A 19,333-nucleotide genomic window follows, 5' to 3' on the forward strand; every position below is an offset into this window, starting at 1 on the left:
CTCCTGTTTGCTAACAAAAGATAAAACTTTTGTAAGGTGTACCATAGTGTTCAAGGCTGGGTTGGACAGAGCCTTGGATGACATGGTGTGAAGTGTCCCTGCCCACGGCAGGGGGGCTGGAACTAGATGATCTTAAGGTCCTTTCCAGCCTTAACTATTCTATAATTCTATGGAAGTGATGGCAATGGTTATTTACACTCTCAAAAGAGCAGCTAATGATTTAATATATAAACCCTTGGAGTGGCTTGATACATATCGGTGACTGGAAAAGAGACAGCCTGCACCCTATTTACTTATTATTTGATGGGAGGATACCATTCTCAATCCACTGCTCAGAATATAAGCTATACTTCAAAAGGAAAAAAACACTGCCAAGTGATTTGTATACTTAATGGGTTAACTTTCTTTGGAGTGAAATTATTAGAGACTGAACATATTTCCTTTTTTGTCAGTGCATATTTTCCCCTTTTTTTTTTTCTGTAGGCACAAGGCTATTAAAAGAGTTTCTAGTCAAACAGATTGACATTCTATAAAGCTACTTGAGAAGAGAGATATTTCATAGGCTGCAGTTGAAAGTATTGCATTTGTTTAAAAAAACTGAAATCAAGACCCCCCAAAAAGGCGCTCCAGTGAATAAACTAGGTTCCACCCCCACCCTCTATTCCCCAAAAAAACAAAACCAAGCAAAAACCAAAAAATATCACAAGAGGAATATATTCAAAATTTTCTTAAAAAAATAAACAAAAGAGGAGGAGAGGGGGGGAAACATTTTCATTGACAAAACTGATGCCTTTTTAACCTTAATCTTCATTAAAGCTGTTTTGGTCTGACTTTTCTCCACTAATTCTCTTGTATTATAAAAGTAGTCAAAAATTACATTTCTAAGAGTTCTATCTTATTTTGGGGGTATTTCTTAAACTGAAGGGTTTGGAATCTAGGTTTCTACTTAGAACATTGCCTAGCAAAATTATATGTTTCAGCTGGAGGAAAAACTTTAGAAGCTTATTTGAATTCATGCTGCACAGATTTGATCCTCTACTGGTTTCAAAGGCATCAAAAAAAGTGCATCCATGAGCCAGATGCAAATTCTTCCTCTGTCTACAACGTGAACTTACAATTTACTCTTTAAACTTTCTTTAGAGAGTCTTTCTTTAGGTTATGATATACGTCAGTTGCTGAAGTGAGTAGATTGAGAGAGGACGCCTGCAACACCGAAGTGGAGCAGGGAGAGATCAGCGTCCAGGAGCCTCAACTCAGAGTGACAAAAAACATTGAGGAGGGAGCCTCAAGTCCTCAACAGGACTTGCCCAGGAGCCCAGCAGCTCAGCTCTCGCGAGCAGCTGACTCACTGGGGGCAGAGCCAGGAGGCTCGGCGGCAGCTGTGAGCCATTAAAAACCTGCCCAGGGAGCGTGGTGAGGCAGTTTGCGCAGGCAGGTGAGTGGGGTGACCGCCTGATCAAGAGGACTCGACTGGAGCGCAGGAGGAGGAAGGACTGCTTGCTTGTGCAGAGAGACGTAGACAGACCGATGGACCAGATAGGTCATGGTCACCACTCGATCAAAACCTGTAGTGAGGAATAACGTGGGTACCCAGACTGAGCCTTCCTGCAGACATGCGGCCGTGCAGGTCTCTGGCTGCAGTGAATGCCTGAGCCTGGTACTTGTACTGGAGAGAGCCAGTGACACTGCTTGTGTGCGGTGTCAGCAAGTAGATGACCTGCTAAAGGAGGTGGTTGAACTGAGGGAGGACGTAGAAAGGTTGAGAGCTATCAGAAAGTGTGAAAGTGAAATTGATTGGTGGAGGCAAGGGTAGAGGCAAGTGGTTGAACAAGTGATAGATCCCCTTCCCTCCTACCATCAGATAGAAGGAGTGAACTTAAGGGACAAAGAAGTATGGAGGGAGGTCTCTCCTCAGAGAGGTAAGCGAAAACCCTCACAATCCCTTCCTTCCTCCCAGTTGCCCTTGAATAACAGGTATGAGGTCTTGGAACTACAGGGCCAGGTAAATGGAGATGGAGGGGTAGATCCATCTAGTGAGTCACCTAGGGCTTGTCACTCAGCCCCAAGTCTTAGAACTTCCTCAATGAAGAAAAGAAGAGTAATTGTGGTGGGTGACTCCCTTCTGAGGGGAACAGAAGGGCCCATTTGTCAACCTGATCCATCCCACAGGGAAGTCTGCTGCCTACCTGGGGCTCGGACTGGAGATGTTAAAAGGAAACTCTCTGATCTGGTGCAGCCCTCTGACTACTATCCGCTGCTGGTTTTTCAGGTTGGCAGGGATGAAATTATTACAAGCAAGGCAAGGGCAACGAAGAGAGACTTCAGGGCCCTGGGACAGCTGGTAAGAGGGTCTGGAGTGCAAGTGGTGTTTGCCTCCATACCTGTTACAAGCAAAGGTGAAGAGATAAATAGGAAGAGACTGCAGATCAATATATGGCTACGGGACTGGTGCCAAAGGCAGGTGTTTGGGTTTTTCAATCATAGGCTGCTATATGAGACACCTGGTTTGCTGGTGGCAGGTGGGATACATCAGTCCCAGAGGGGGAGAAGGTTTCTGGGGCAGGAGTTAGCAGGGCTCATTGACAGGGCTTTAAACTAGGTAGGAAGGGGGAAGGGGAGATAACTGGGCTGTTGGGGACAAGCCCAAGAGAAACATGCTAGGGCTTGAAGAATGGCAGACTAGGGAGAACTCTCAATCTATTGTTTCGTTTGAGGGAAAGGATAGTTGTTTAGACCCTGTTCTGCAGGGCAAGAGTTAGCAGAGCTCACTCACAGAGCTTTAGGTTAGATTCAAAGTGCGAGGGGGTTGTAGCTGGGTTTGAACTAGTGGGGCAATGTTCTAGTATGAATGAAGACCAGAAGGCCTCCCACCTCCCAAGGGTGCCACTAGCGTGCTCTGCTCGCTCCCTGAAATGCCTGTACACCAATGCACACAGCATGGGGAATAAACAGGAGAAGTCTGTGTGCGGTCTAAAGGTTATGACCTGGTGGCAATTACAGAGACGTGGTGGGACAGCTCACATGACTGGAATGTGGTCATGGATGGCTATGTGCTTTTTAGGAAAGGTAGATCAGCAAAGCAAGGTGGTGGAGTTGCTCTTTATGTGAGAGAGAGACTAGAATGTATTGAGTTCTGTCCAGGGGCAGATGAGGAGCAAGTGGAAAGTCTGTGGGTGCGAATCAAGGGACAGGCTGGTATGGGTGGCACAGTTGTGGAGGTCTATTATAGACCTCCTGATCAGGACAAAGGAGTTGATGAGGCTTTCTACAGGCAATTGAAAGCAGCCTCACGACTACATGCCTTGGTCCTCATGGGGGATTTTAACTACCCCGATATTTGCTGGAAGACTTACACAGCCAGTCATTCACAGTCTAGGAGGTTCCTCCGTGCATTGATGATAACTTCTTAATGCAAATGGTGGACGAACCAACTAGGAGAGGGGCACTGATGGATCTGGTACTCACAAACAAGGAGGGTCTGGTTGAAGTGACGGTCAATGGCAGCCTGGGCTGCAGTGACCATGAGATGGTGGAGTTTAGGATCTTGTGTGGGAGGAATAGAATACCTAGCAAGGCCACATTTCTGGATTTCCGAAGGGCAAACTTTGGCCTCTTCAATCAATTGCTAAGGGAAGTATCATGGCAAAGGGTACTAGGTGGTAAAGGGGGTCAAGACAGTTGGTCAGCATTCAAGAACCACTTCTTCAAAGCTCAGGATCAGAGTGTCCCAGTGAGTAGGAAGTCAAGTAGGGGAGCCAGGAGACCAGCATGGTTAAACAAGGAACTGCTGGGCAAACTCATATGGAAAAAGAGAATCTATGGATTATGGAAGGAGGGGCTGGCCACTTGGAAGGAATATAGGATAGCTGTTAGAGGATGTAGGGAAGCAATTAGGACACTTAAGGCCTCCTTGGAACTTAATCTGGCAAGTCGGGTCAAGGACAATAGAAAGGGCTTCTTCAAACACATAGCGAATAAAACTAACACAAGAAGCAATATAGGCCCACTACTGAACTAGGTGGGTGCCCTGGAGACAGAGGATATAAAGAAGGCAGAGGTGCTGAATGCCTTCTTTGCCTCTGTCTTTACTCCTGCAGACTCTCCCCAGGGGACCCAGATTCCTATAGCCCCGGAAGGAGTCAAGATAAAGGAGGAATTTGCTTTGGTGGATGAGGATTGGGTTAGGAATCAGTTAAGTAATCTGGACATCAATAAATCGAGGGGTCCGGATGGAATACACCCACGGGTGCTGAGGGAGCTGGCGGAGGTCATTGCTGAGCCACTCTCCATCATCTTTGGTAAGTCGTGGGAAACAGGAGAGGTGCCTGAGGATTGGAGGATGGCAAATGTCAGGCCGGTCTATAAGAAGGGCAAGAAGGAGGACCCGGGTAATTACAGACCGGTCAGCCTTACCTCCATCCCTGGAAAGGTGATGGAACAACTTATTCTTGACACCATCTCTAGGCATATCAAGGATGAGGGGGTCATTAAGAGCAGCCAACATGGCTTTACCAAGGGGAAGTCATGTTTGACCAACCTTATAGCCTTCTATGAGCAGGTAACTAGGTGGATGGATGATGGTAGAGTGGTAGATGTGGTTTTTCTTGATTTCAGTAAGGCATTTGATACTGTCTCCCACAGCATCCTCATAGATAAGCTAAGGAAGTGTGGGCTTGATGATCAGGTAGTGAGGTGGATCAAGAACTGGTTGGAAGGAAGAAGGCAGAGAGTTGTGGTCAATGGGGCAGAATCTAGCTGGAGGTCTGTGACCAGTGGAGTCCCTCAGGGGTCGGTGCTGGGACCAGTGCTGTTTAATATTTTCATCAATGACCTGGATGAGGGAACTGAATGCACCCTCAGCAGGTTCACTGATGATACTAAACTGGGAGGAGTGGCTGACACACCAGAGGGCTGTGTTGCCATTCAGCGAGACCTGGACAGGCTGGAGAGGTGGGCAGAGAGGAACTTGATGAAATTCAACAAGGGTGAATGTAGAGTCTTGCATCTGGGGAAGAACAACCCCATGTACCAGTACAGGTGGGGGTTGACCTGCTGGACAGTAGCGAAGGGGAAAGGGACCTGGTGGATAGGAGGATGACCATGAGCCAGCAATGTGCCCTTGTGGCCAAGAAGGCCAATGGCATCCTAGGGTGCATTAGAAAGGGTGTGGTTAGTAGGTCAAGGGAGGTTCTCCTCCCCCTCTACTCTGCCTTGGTGAGGCCGCATCTGGAATATTGTGTCCAGTTCTGGGCCCCTCAGTTCAAGAAGAACAGGGAATTGCTTGAAAGAGTCCAGCGCAGAGCTACAGAGATGATTAAGGGAGTGGAACATCTCTCTTATGAGGAGAGGCTGAGGGAGCTGGGACTCTTTAGCTTGGAGAAGAGGAGACTGAGGGGCGACCTCATCAATGTTTACAAATATGTAAAGGGTGAGTGTCAGGATAATGGAGCTAGGTTTTTTTCAGTGATGTCCAGTGATAGGACAAGGGGCAGTGGGTGTAAACTGGAGCATAGGAGGTTCCATGTGAACATCAGGAAAAATCTCTTTACTGTGAGAGTGACAGAGCACTGGAACAGGTTGCCCAGGGGGGTTGTGGAGTCTCCTACGTTGGAGGTACTCAAGGCCCGCCTGGACAAGTTCCTGTGTGATGTACTCTAGGTTACCCTGCTCTTGCAGGAGGGTTGGACTAGATGATCTTTTGAGGTCCCTTCCAACCCTTAGGATTCTGTGATTCTGTGAAAGGAGTAATCTGGGCACCTATATGAAGACCAAACAAAAAGAAACAGTTTCTCAAGTTATTTCTGTAAGGGGAGGTGCTTGGAGGGGAGGAAGCCTCTTGAGCTCTTGCTTACTTTTTTTAATTACTCAAGCTGTATAGCAGGTGTAGTTAATTACTTGAAGTCCAAAGAACCTTTAAAAAACAAGTAGCTATGACAAATCTATTAGCATAAATACAAAGGGATTTTAATGATGGAATATCTTAGAGACTTCTTTTTGTCAAAAATATCAGAGATTTTCTCTTTCCACCAATATTAAAAGAAATTCTCTTCCCTTAATTACTTGGGATAAACTATTTTTAGAATAATAGCATCTGAACATATTGAAAAACTGTCACGCTGTTACAGGACTCAATCTTCACCATCTGGGAGCTTGGCCAGCACTACAGTGAGTTTTTGAGGAGTTTGGTTTGGGTTTATTTGGTGAGTTTTAGGGGGTTTCATTGTTGTTGGGGGGTGCTGTTTGGGGCTTTTTATTATTTATTTTTAATTCTTAAGAGAAGGATGAAAAATTTTAGAAAGCCTGGCAACACCACAACAGTCTGTTACAGAAGCTGATGGTGAGCCCTGAACTGCATCTTGAACTGCATGTACAGCTGCAGTGATACACTTTGACTTCGTGCATTTGTGTCCTCAGCAAAGGCTGGATGAACAGTTAACAGCAAACCTTTGAAGCCTGGTTGCAATAGAGAACCTAGACTGAGGCCCAGGTCTATGGGGTATTCAGAAAGGCAACCCTTGCATACAAAAGCAACAAATTATATTACAATATTTTACAATTCTTTCATCTTCTAAGGGAACTTTGAAATGGTCATCTACTGTTCATCAAAATATGGTTCCAAATAGTGCCAAAAAGAGGGTTTAACTTTTAATCATTCCCCTGAAAAGATACTTTTCACAGAAGTAGGATGAATACCAGCAGTTCAGCATGGAAATGTCTCCCAGAAATAGCAGGAAGAGTGGAAAAAAACATGCTGCAAGGTCATTAACAACACCTATCAAGATACACAAAAATGTGTAGTAATACAAAATACTGCTGCAGAAAAGTCCAGGTAGACAACCCAAAAATTACACAAAAAGGCATAAATAAATTAAAACAAGTAACAGCTGCAGAGACTATCTACTGAATCTTTGGAAGGTGGTGGTGGGAAAACATACAGATTCTCCAAGTATTTAATAGTTACAGAGAAATTTACTTGTTTCCGGAAGCCTGATAAGTCAATTGAATCTCTGCAGACTAGAAGCATCAATACATGTTGTTATACATTAGATTTTACTATTAAAACATTACTTTTAATATTATATTTAATAAAGAGTATGGTTTTCAAAACAACAACCCTCAGAATGTTCTTAAGACTTGTCTTACGCTTATGGATTGGAGTATATAGAACCATAGAATCGGCTAGGTTGGAAAAGACCTCTAAGATCATGAAGTCCAACCATTATCCCAGGACTGCCAAGCTCACCGCTAAACTATGTCATGAAGTAAAATGATATTAAGAGGGGGTTAGGCAGCACACAGTCACTCAACTTGATCTTGAGGTCTGTTTCCATCATTTTTCACTTAGCACTAAATTGCTTTTAAATTTAAGAGTTATGCAAAATAAATACTTCCATATTCAAAAGTATGAGTGATTAAATCTAAATATCTAGAAACCTCTTTTTATAAATATACAACCAAAAATAATGAGGTCAACAAGGCAAAATCCACTAATGTAAAATATTCATTATAACAGCACTGCAACATTTGCTAAGCCTATTTCAAGGAGTAGCCTAAAATTTAAGGGGTGATCTAGAGCCCCTTTCACACAGTAAGAGAAAGACATGCAAATGCTAGCATTTGGGGACAAAAAAAAAAAAAAGGAAAAAAAGGCAGCAGGCAAAAAAAGAAAAGGCATAAAAATAAGCAAATTCTGCATTAGGATTCAGTTCTTAAAATATCTTCATTGTTGTCTTGGTTTCTATTTGTTTTCCACAATCACCCAAAATGGCATCCTTTCAAAACTGTTATATAAAGACTCATTACTTGTTAAAGATGCCCAGAATTCTAGTATGGGATTCCTTGGCTCTGCTCAGAGCTGGGTTTTGCATAAGAACAGATGAGTGATTTTTCAACCAGCTGTCACATCCCAAATACTTCAGGGCTTCTGGATGTTCAAGAGCTCACACTACCAATTAAAGCACCTGCAGGCAGAGCTGGAGCAATGCACACCAACCGTATGTGTGATCCTTTTTCTTCGGCCACCCGACCAGAGCTTGAGCAATGCACACCAACCATACATGAGCTCCCTTTTCTCCGGCCATCCTACCACTGCTTCAGAGCAGTCCTACACACTTGAGAACACAGTGATTTTTCTTTTACCTGCATCCACTGGCAGGCTGGTGGCAAAGCTGCTGAGCACAGCCACAGAGATCTTAACAATAACACTTACAGGGTTTCCAGCTTTGAACCATTTTTTGTATTATACTAACACAAGTTACAAAACATACCTGAACACTTTTATGCATATCAGTGCTGTATTAACAAGAATTTTTAAGCTTACAAATGTTTCCATAATAATCATCCTTACCTATGCAGTTTATCCTCCAGTATCTCCATATACTTTTCAGCATTTTCTTTTACACTGGTGACTGCAAAATAAAAGTTAAAGTTAGGTAATGGTATTACTGTACAGTTTTTAACCAACTCATTTCTTATCCACAGGTTTTATTTATATATATATATATATATATATATATATCACTTTGAAACTGTAATTCCATTAATCTTTTCCATATTCAAATTGCAGTGTGGGTGTCTTCTCCCTGTTTTTCTTGACAGTCTATTGTATCCGTACTGCATTAATATATCTTGTAAATCCCACACACCTAGGTCCTCCCCTTTACCATCAGGAGAAGCAAGGAAGCTTAACTGTCAGTCCACGCACAAGAGTCCTTTCGAATGTTACGAATCTTGTATCAAACTTCTTTTGATAGAACCAAAACAGTATAGAATAGAAAGAGTTACTGCTAAAGACTGTTTTAGGATTTGTGATGGGATTTGTGGTTTGGCATTTTGGGTTGGTTTGTTTGTTTTTAAACTGGGTACCTAGATACTGCCTGCATGAGTCCCTACTACTTCTCTCAGAAGAAACTCCAATAAACCACTCATCATAACACACAACAATAAAGCCATTCCTCTGGATGACACTTGGTCCTCCATTGTGGGTATGAGTGGGGGAAAAGGTAAATCCCCTCCAGGAAACAGGAGGCTTTTAGAGAATAACTCTTTTCACATTACGATAACTTTTTTTCCCCTCCCTAATAGCTGCTTGCCAACTCCTAGTCTAGTAAGAGATTATAAACCAGTTGGTCAGTTTTAAACTCTTAACTCGTTGTACATCAGTTAAACATGCATTTTACATTAAAATGCATTCTACAGACAATCACTGTTTTGACGGGCAAAGCTTGCTACATGGATGAGGTACCCTGTCAATGTAACCATCCGTCTCCCCCTGTCTTCCCTACAATACAATAATACCTCCAAGCACATTTTACACATATCAAATACTTCATATTTCTCACTCCCCTGTCCTCGCTCTTTTTTTTTTTTCCCAGCACAAAATAAAATGTCACACACTAAAGCCTAATCTGAAAACTCAGCATTAACCAAATCAGCTGTGCTAAAGTTCTGTTCACACACACATACACACAGAGGATTTCACTAAATGAAGCCGCATGGGTATTACCATTAGCAGTGAGCATCAGAGTCAACCTAACATCAACTGTCTGCAGACAGTGGTATTTACCTGGTCACACAGCAGTTACACATCACTTAAGCAGTCCGCATCCTAATAGCATATATAGGACACATTTTGCAAAGGTAATTTACTTGGAGGGGGAGGGTATTTAATTTGAAAGAGATTTTATCAGAATAGCAACATCCCCAAAACCCTACAAATGATGACAAAAGCAACCAACCAACCAACCAAAATAAAACACCACAACCCTAGTACTCTGGAAAGCACCACAATGTTGTAACATCCTTAATCCAGGTTCACTGTCACAATAGGTTCTGCAACACATCTTGAGCCAGCAGGATTCTGGAAGATTGTATTTTACATAGACAACTGCATTCATTTGTATATTCACAGACCCATCTCACCGTGAGAAGAGTGCTGATGAATGTTATGCAAAAGGTTACATAAGGATAATGGCACTGGAGACTGAAAAAGTTTCCTCAGTTTGTAACAGTTCTCTAATGACTACAGGACTTACCAGAAGTTCTCTGTTTCTTTACCATGCTTTTATTCCTACGCTTCCTGCGGAACTGTGGAGAGCCTGCAAGACTGCAAGCTTTCCTTTAATGACACACTACAGCTTTATATAAAATACCACCACTTTTTCCAAACTCCCTATCAGCCAGTCCCCAGCGTGCTGACCTGAGGGCCAGTGCATGCTTTGATAGCAGATAGCTTAAAGGTGTATGGCTGCTGTACTTCCCCTTCGCTTGCTATTGTCATAATATCCTTCAACATGAGCTGTTTCAACTCAGGAGCTTATTCTTTTGGATAATAAAGTCAGCAGATATTATTAATTTTTGAAGAGGGATGAGAAGAGGTGGAGAATCTGTTTCACACTCACTTTGTTTCTAACCGATATAGTGACTTCTTATGTTACATGAAAGATAAACCTTGCTTTCAATTGCTCCTGCTGTGCTTGTCACTTTTTAATTGGGTATGATCTGATAGAGTAATTCGCACTTTCACAGTTCAGTCATGCCCCTACATGCAATTCTACAATGCCCTTGAAGCACACAGCTTAATATATCAGCATTACTCAATGACAAAAAGTAACGGACAAGAATACACCACTAGTCAAAAGTAGGTCAGTAAAAAGCTAACACTCATTTGGAAATCACCTCACATCACTAAACCCTACTCTCTCCTGTCAAATGTTTTAACTACATTAAAAGAAATGCAAACTTTGCTGCTGAAAAAGAAAGCTCCCCAGACTAGCTCTGTCTCCTTGCCTTCTTCTGCATGTAATTGGACAAGCTGTGACCTGGAGATTTTGTTGAAGGAAAACACTCCTTAAAAATCTTAGAGAGATTATTTCCCTCACAACAAACTGCAAGTACCACTGCACCAAATAAAGAAGTACTTTCAGCCTTTTAGATCATCCATTTGAAACAGAAGACAAGTAACAAATTAGCAGATTTTTTGTTCTAAATTAATGAATATATTCACCATCACTTCAAAGAAAAAAAATGCAAGCAGAAAGCTGTGCATGCCTTCAACCTAGCTAAGAAAGTACTAGATGACAGAGGGGAAAAAAAAACCTGCAATAATTTATGAGATTCTTTTCTGCATAAACATGCCAAATGGTTTATTTTTACATTTAAGTGAAGGGGATTGCTTTTTTTCATCAGTTCTCTGGGAATTTACATGCTTAGCTCTTATTGGCCTTAAGAGGGGGTATTAAAATAAGTATAAATACAGAAAATCAGACACCAGGGCATTTACTAAGATTAAAAAGACTTTTTTATGAAGCCTTAATTGAAAAAAAGTGATTCAGCACTTCTTTCTCTTATTTTAGTATACATTTTTGTTCCTCCTTACAGCAGCAGGAAAAGTCCAGTCTTGGAAGCACTCCTGGCCAGACGGAGCTGAGGGGCAATGGTGAGCTCCTGGCATGTCCGTTCGGTTGTTACAGAGCATAAATCTGCCATTTTAGAAGCTGTGTAAACATCTTCCAACAATTAACCTACATAGTGTTCTTCTAAAATAACATCATGTGATGTTTCTCCTCTAAAAGCAGGCCCACCAGGGTAATGATACCTCTATTACTATTTGAGCCTGCACATGGAAATATATCATCATTTTTGTTCTCCAATCTTGGTCCTCACAAATTGAGCTTACAAAGATCTATGGACCATGACATATGCTTTGGATTCTATGATCAGTGTTTTCAAAAACTTTGTAAAACTGAGTATCTGACTGAAGACACCTTGAACCCAGTGTCCATATGGAAGCTCCAGGCGTAGGGATGTAAGAGCTTGGCACCTCAGAAGAATAAAGGGCCTCAAAAGACTGGTAGCCAATATCACAGCAGTTTTTAAGTGCTAGCCCACAAGTCTGTAGTTCAGTACCAGACAAGCAACCCACACCCTGAGTCCCAGAGATGCAAATCCAAAGTTAACTTCTTGCTTTTGATTCTAAAAGGCCTTTTTTTTGTTTTTGTTGGCTGTTTTTTGGGGGGGGAGAGGGGGGTTGTTTGTAGGTGAAGAGTGGGGGTGAGCCATTCTATGGTTCTGTGAACAGTGACACATATTTTTACACAAAATCAAAGGCTGGAACAGCCACAACGGCTGCTAGCAGATGCAGACCCAGCACAAAAAATACTGCCAGACATTACCTGCCCTCAGAACAAACCTGAAGCCTACACAATTAGCCTCTCCAATCCACAAGCATTACATTCCTTCTCAAATACTTTAATAGTCAGGTAAAGCAAAACTCTCACTGGCTTCAGCGAGATTTTTGTATGATTTAATGATCTAAGATGAGATTTCGCTCTTAACGATAATGTAAAAATAGAAGTAACGGATGGATATGCATTGATTCACCTATGATAAACTCTTGAATGCAGAATTAAGAGTGAACAAGGTTGACAGGTTGCTTGTCCTGTCACTGTACAGTTTTTAAATGCAGAAATTATTATTAACACTAAGAAAAATGCAAAACCAGAACATGATTAGTTGAAAATATCTGATGTTTCCTGTCATGGAAGATGTGCTGCGTTAATGTGTGAAGTTGAAGTCTGAAAAACTGCAGAATGGCTTCGATATATTTAAAAGTTAACTTGAAAAGACAGTCAAACTTCAATGATGACATCTCAGACACTCAACTAGATGTCAAACTGATTTACCAAGCCCCAATAACAAGAGCTTAGATTACAGGATTGTAACGCATTTTGCATCTTGCAGACAGAAAGAAGAAAAACCCAAAGAATGAGCTCTGCATAAAGAAGAACAGCCTCTCTCCAGTGCATTACTTCCAGGGAACTTGATTAAAAAGAACAAAAAAGGCCAGGATTAAAGAAAAGGAAATAGATGCCTCAATAAAGACATGCAAATACTCGAATAATTAGAGCTAAAATTCTGGGTTAAATCAAGCCACCATATTCTATGCAGGTTTATTGACTGCCTTCTAGTACTGAAGTAAATACTGAGATACGTGGCTACAGCCCATCTCTTCCAGCAATTATGGTTTGTTATAAGGAATGTGATAATCTTCTAAATACCACTGCAGAAGAGCACAGAAATTGCCTCAGGAAATTACTGCCACCAGAAAGGAAGGGGCCAAAACTTAGGAGTCATCTAAGACTCCTAAGACACAGATTGGCTGTTCTGTGAATAAGAACACTACATAAAAGTGAAGTGGAAAGACTAAAATCAGTACTGAACATCTATGAAATGAAAGCCACACATGTAAAGACAACCCAAACTTACCTGATGGAGTTGAAGATACCATCTACCTAATTGGAAATGATTTCATAACACAACCGCAGGCTTTCTTCCTCCTTCTAAAAACAAGTGGCTTGGAGAGCAGGATACTGACTGTCCTGTCACACAAATGTAAAGCAGTGCTTTGCAGTGACATACCACCAGTGGGTAGCTCTAACACAGCAGTTCTGCAGGGACTGAGTTGTATGAATGCAGCAGGGCTGTACTATGTGGGGCTGCTAAACAGCCTGAATCCCTCTGGATAGAACAGAGTCTGCAGCAACTGCTGGGTGATTTGCTAATGTTGACCTTACCATAATCCCATTCCAAGAGGACAGAGGGCTTTCATGGATCTATTGTCAAATACCACTCCACTGCTTTCAGAGAGAGGCACTATGTTGCACCTTGACCATATGAGTATTTCTGCCATCAGCTTCAGTTGTCTCTCCAGCACTTGTTGTCAACTGCTCTGATATCATAGGACAACTCTTCTGATATACAGAAACAAACAATTAAAGGTTCTAGCTCAAGCATCAGTGTCTTCAAACACTTTGCTCTCTCTTGTGTTTAAAATCTCACAGTATACTGCCACTTCATACCCTTCATCTTTGCTGAGGGAAGTAATAAAAATATATGAAATAAAAATATATGAAGAGCAATAAAGAAATACAAAATTGGCAGAGCACGGGACAGCGTAACATTTTCCCTCTTACAATGCACTGAAACAGGAAAAGCAGAAAAGTACAGAGTGAACAATTCATCTTCCTCAGGAATTTCCCTTTGGGGTTGTCGACACAGAAGGTCTGCTGTTAACTTTCTGTCAAGTACATGGGTACATCCTGAACAGGAGGAAGCATACAGTCTAACCTCTAGACATGCTGGGAGTGGGTGGGCAATGCTATACCCAAGGCAATCAGTTTCCTCTCTTCAGGATACACCAGAAACGCCAAGAACCAACTCATTTGGAGAGATGACAGTGATTTACACATAGCAGAGCATGCACAAAGCACATAGTGAAGAACGTGCTCCATTTGTGTCTCTGCCTACAAGGCTCTTTACATATTTACAGCTTGCTTAATTTTTAAGCCTTGCTGCAAAAGTGAATTTGAGCCTGCAATGAGTCAAGTGATACCTTGCCTTTGTAAAAAAATTATAGGTAAACATATATAGTATATAGAAATACTGATTTTAAAGAGAAGCCACATCCTGCCCTCAAGGTAGTTGTCAGGGCAGATACAAGCTACAGAAAATCCCAGCATGAACAGAAGTTTGACAAAGAAAGAAAACCCTAGAAAGCTAGATCTTATAAAGAGAAATGACAGGCGGCGCCAGCAGCTCTGCCTGTAACAACTTACAATTCTGTCTCTCTGAGCATGGCATAAAAGGTTTGCAGAGCAGACGAGTGGGGAGGGGGAACCACCCTGAATTAAAAGGCACATCTGAGAAACAGCCATTCCAGGAATTTACCTCCTGAAGCTTCTTCATTGTATGTGCTACATTTCATCCAAAGAGACAGGTAACCCTTCAAGTTCTGTGATGACTAAATTGCCTAAATTGAAAAGAATTACCATACTTTCACAAGGTTTCTAAGGCTGCTTTCACATTTCTGCAAAACCTGGCTAGCCTGACACACAATGGTTCCTCCCGTGCTAGATATGGGAGACAGGAGCGGAAGGAGGCAAATTACTTTCTAAATACTTTCAGTAAATAATCTACCTTTTAAAGAAAAATCAGCTGAAATGTTACAAATTGTTTTATTACACAGCATTAAAGCAAGCACACTGCTTCTAAATTAAAGGGGCGGTAGGTGAAATATTGGCCCAGCAGAGACCAGAGCACTGATGTTACATGACAGTAGACCTGCCTTGATACTTATGGAGACTATATAAAGCTTAGTGAGGGTTATCAAGTAATTAGCACAAGACCACCCACCTGTCCAGCCATGGGTCTGGGATCAGCCTCCAGGAGTTCTATCTTAAATGTCGCTCTTGCACACACCACCTCTGAGGTACCGCAGGCCAGGTGCAGAAACTCTTATCACAGGTTTTGTTACATTTCCATAAATGATTCAAAAGCTGCAGATGTTTGGTGTGCACCAAATGAAGCTTTAAATTGGTTGCAGACCTAGAGAAAACCATTCCTACTACTTCATACGTCTAGTACCGGATGGTAACATTCTCCATTTTACTGCAAAAAAATCTGAACTCAAACCCAAACTCTATCTCTGCTTTAAACTGCTGACATAAATAAGCCAACTTCCCCTGAAAGGTCTTCTTCATGACAGACAAGTTGTACTTTATTTAGAAAGATGCAGAACCATGCACAATTCTTAGCTCCAGAGTGACTGCACAGCACCAGTTTCTGGAAGGATGCTGGACATCTGCACTGAGAAATTCTTAGGGGCAGAGCCTCCTAGATTCTCCTACAGGCAAAGCAAGGGCTGAGTTTTACTCTCCCATCCCATTCCATGGGTAAGATCCTCCTGTTTTGCTAGCTTCTCTGCAGTCACCCAAGTTACTGTTTACACAGAACATTACACAACAGTTTATCAACACACCTTAGCACTGAAATTACCATATCCTCTCCAAAAAACATGAGGAAATTTTCCTTTTCCTTTCCATTCCTATTTCCCTTCCATTCTTCACTGTGCAACTAGGGAGAAATGAAGCAGAAGGCTGAGGGAGAGCGAACAATCTGCTTACATTTTCTTCACATTTTCTTTTACCTGGCTTTCCTCTCTGACAGTTTGCTACTTATTACTTCAATCCTCTGCTGACCATCTGTTCAGACCCCCCCCAAAAAAAAAACTTTTATTTTTACTCATTTATCCTTGCAAAGCAAAGCCTAAACATCAAGGAAAGCCAAGTATCCACCTGCCCCCTGTGGATTGTCAGCAATCACAGGAGATCATCTGGAAGCCATTATACAGGCTAAAAAGGCAACAAGACTCAACATGTGCATAGGCACCAAGAGAGTTCAACCCTTTTCCTCAAATTGCCACAAGATTTTCCTGAAAGTAAGATTTATTTTAACACTGTTAGATTAAAAAAAAAAAAAAAACACACACACACAAAAACCCACCCCAACAATCCACAAAGCCAAGAACAGAATGAGCCCTTTACATAGCTTTCCAAGACAAACAGACCATCAGGCTTTATGCAGGAGCTAAGCCCCATGACAATAACTGACAACACCTAATGCCTATATTATGAAAAGAAGGAACAGTTCAAACTTCTTTTGGCTGAGGAGACAAACTGTGCAACAAGAGAAATCGTGATTCAGCTTTTAATGGGATACCTTGTGGCTAATAGGGATGATCCACTGACCATCAGACACAGTGACACCTGGTCAGCAACACCAAGACTTCTAAAATGTCCAGTAGCTGTTTTAAGTTATCCCACAGTGGCTGTTACAATGAAGTTTCAAGTAGACACTATTACACCTAATGTTTTAGCCCTTTACAACCAAAAATTGATATTTAATGAGTAACCCGCTGGCTTTTCAATTCAAGGTCACAAAGGAAAGACTGACAAAGATGCCTTTGAATTACTCAAACTCCTCCAGATATTTTTCTCCAAAAGGACTCTGCAAAATTTCATGCTACTCTTAATAGTGCTAATTACCTTTTCTCCACCTCAACATGCTGGCTAGTCATGATATACAAATTAGGAGGAACCCAGGCACCTACAGACAAAAAGCCAGAGGATAAAACACATTTTGTACTTCAACAAATACAATTATTTAATGCAGAAGATGCTTGTGCTCAAAAAAATTCTTTATGGAACAGTAACACAGCAGTGCAGCACAGGAAAAAAAAAAAGAAAAAAACCCCAAACCCCAAAAAAGTAAAAAAAAAATATGGGGGGGAAGGGAGTGAGGAATTTGCTCCCAAACGCTGCCATAGAATCTGGTTACTAAAACAGATGAAAAGGAGAGCTGAGTAAAAGCATGAGAGCTTTGAAAAGCAAAAGAAAAGAGGGGGGGAAAAAGTGTTAAAACAAGGCCAATGTTACTACTGACAAATGAAAATGACAAACATTTATCTTCAATCCAGTAGAACAAATGGCTGCTAAGACATCAGTCCTTCAGATTATTTTAAAGACAGCAAAGCAGAGCTCAAAAGTATATACTGAAGTAATAAATACTGCAATAGTGACAGAAAGAGGAATATTCAACACTGCAAGCTATTTTTTAACAAACTTGAAAAGACATCAAATAAAGCATCAAGCTCCTGTACCAGTACTTACAAATGATAATTGCAAAAAGCACTCACTTGTGGTTTTGCACTGCTGTTCTCTCCAAGGATCTAGAACAGGTCTTCAAACTACAAAGAAGCATCAATTCCTGTTTTGAAAAATAGCTGACAATGCCCAGCGATACAAATAAGCAAAGTGTCCCACATAAACCCATACACTGCAGTTTTTAGAAGCCCTTTGTAAACTACGTGTCTGCTGATAGCTATACCAGGCATCTTTTCTGCAATGCAATTACAGGGCTTCTAAATACGAAAAAAATGGGAAGCTGAGCAGAGCCTTTTTCTGCAGTCATTCCAGGCACAAGGAATAAAACAGACAACCTTAATATATTACTTTCCTTAATCCCTAATAATCTTTGCCCTGCTGCTTCCTTCTGGTACTATGCAACCTGCTCACAACTGCTTATGAGTTTCATTAAACTCATCAGCAACATTTGGCTATACTTGACATATCACCGTAAATATGATGCCTTAGATCATGAACATGCAGCAACACCTTAAAGACCTCTACTATTAGCATACAAAGCTGGAGCAGATATACAAAATGTAACTGGGAAAATTACAGCAGCTGAGCAAAACAGATGGGAGCTGCAAGAATGTAAGTGCACTAAGTGCCCACACTAACACTGAGCACCCAAAAGAGCAGAGTCACAGACACGAGTGCACACTGTTGATTGCGACCTTTTATGAACTACTTTCAAGACAGGATCATTAATTTAAATGGCTGACTTAAAAAATACTGCTTTTACTATAAAATCTGTGTTACCTTTCTTATTAACTTTCTAGTGCAAGCCTCTATTATACTAGAGCTCTTGAAAGCAACAGATTTAGTATCTCTAAGCTAAGGCAGTCCCAACAAAGGCATAAGATTCCCCATAAAATGATAAAGTACATTTTATAAACGAGTTGCACATACCACTTCTGACTGCACAATAAACAAGGGATTCCAATGACATTCCAATGGAAGACAAAACCTGCTACATTGCAGATTATCATGTAATTTCCACCTATGCTGCTCTGTATGTCGTAACTCTTTTTCTTTGACACCCTCTTCTGTCATCAGAGCCAGACATAAGTCTGCATCTTCCCCTTATCTGGATAAACTATAGAATACTTGAGTTCCCTCTAAACTTTTTTCGGGGTGGGGGGGGGGGGAAGGTAGACTTACTTCATACTTTGCTTACAGCGAGAATGAAAAAGCAGCCTTATTACTAGTTCAAAATCTCTTTCTAGATTGAAGCAGTTTCAACATCAATAGAAAAATCTTTTATTTGAATTAAACCCTGTTTGAGTAATGTCCATAAAAGAAGGGAATTAAAGACCTTGCCCTTCATGGGAAGTCTCATCAACATTGCTACTGTAAGTAGGATGAGTGGTTTCGCTCTTCATAGCGGCACAATGCTTTAATGCAGTGGCTCTTACCCCTCAAAAATAACTATTTCTGGTGGACCTGACACTTTTTGTTGACTGTTGACTGTGATTTTCTTTTTTTGTACATTTTGCCTGCCATACTAACCTAGCTGCCTGACTCACAAGTCTCCACTGTTTGTCTCATTTCCTCCTCCATTCTTTTTTCTTTTCACTTCGCTGACTTTCAAATTCCTCTTTTTTGGTTCTTGTCAGCTTTGCTCTTTCATTTTAGTTGGAAATCATTCATTACCACAGGGAATTTTACTTCTGGTTTTGCTCTCCATACCGAACTTGCAGTGCTTCAGTTCCTGCCAGAAAAGAAAACTTTCAGTGCAATCTAATAAGGACTCCCAAGTTGGTAGGTTGTGGACACTACTGGTTATTCTGGTGATGTTGAAATAGCTTCCC

General features: G+C 41.4%; 1 protein-coding gene across 3 annotated transcripts in view; it reads right to left on the reverse strand.

The window, feature by feature from the left end:
• Nucleotides 1–19,333, reverse strand: part of DISC1 (DISC1 scaffold protein) — a 202,941-nt gene that overhangs the window by 47,513 nt on the left and 136,095 nt on the right. For all 3 annotated transcript variants that reach the window (XR_009969083.1, XM_062641772.1, XM_062641771.1), the window contains exon 10: nt 8,348–8,408. Coding sequence is in view for 2 of the 3 variants with exons in the window: in XM_062641772.1 (XP_062497756.1) it covers nt 8,348–8,408 (61 nt within the window). In the remaining variant the exon portion in view is untranslated. The remainder of the gene's footprint in view (nt 1–8,347; nt 8,409–19,333) is intronic.

Source organism: Pezoporus occidentalis, unplaced genomic scaffold (assembly GCF_034315485.1).
Source record: "Pezoporus occidentalis ecotype Australia unplaced genomic scaffold, CSIRO_AGI_Poc_V1 ctg7, whole genome shotgun sequence".
NCBI lineage: Eukaryota > Metazoa > Chordata > Aves > Psittaciformes > Psittacidae > Pezoporus > Pezoporus occidentalis.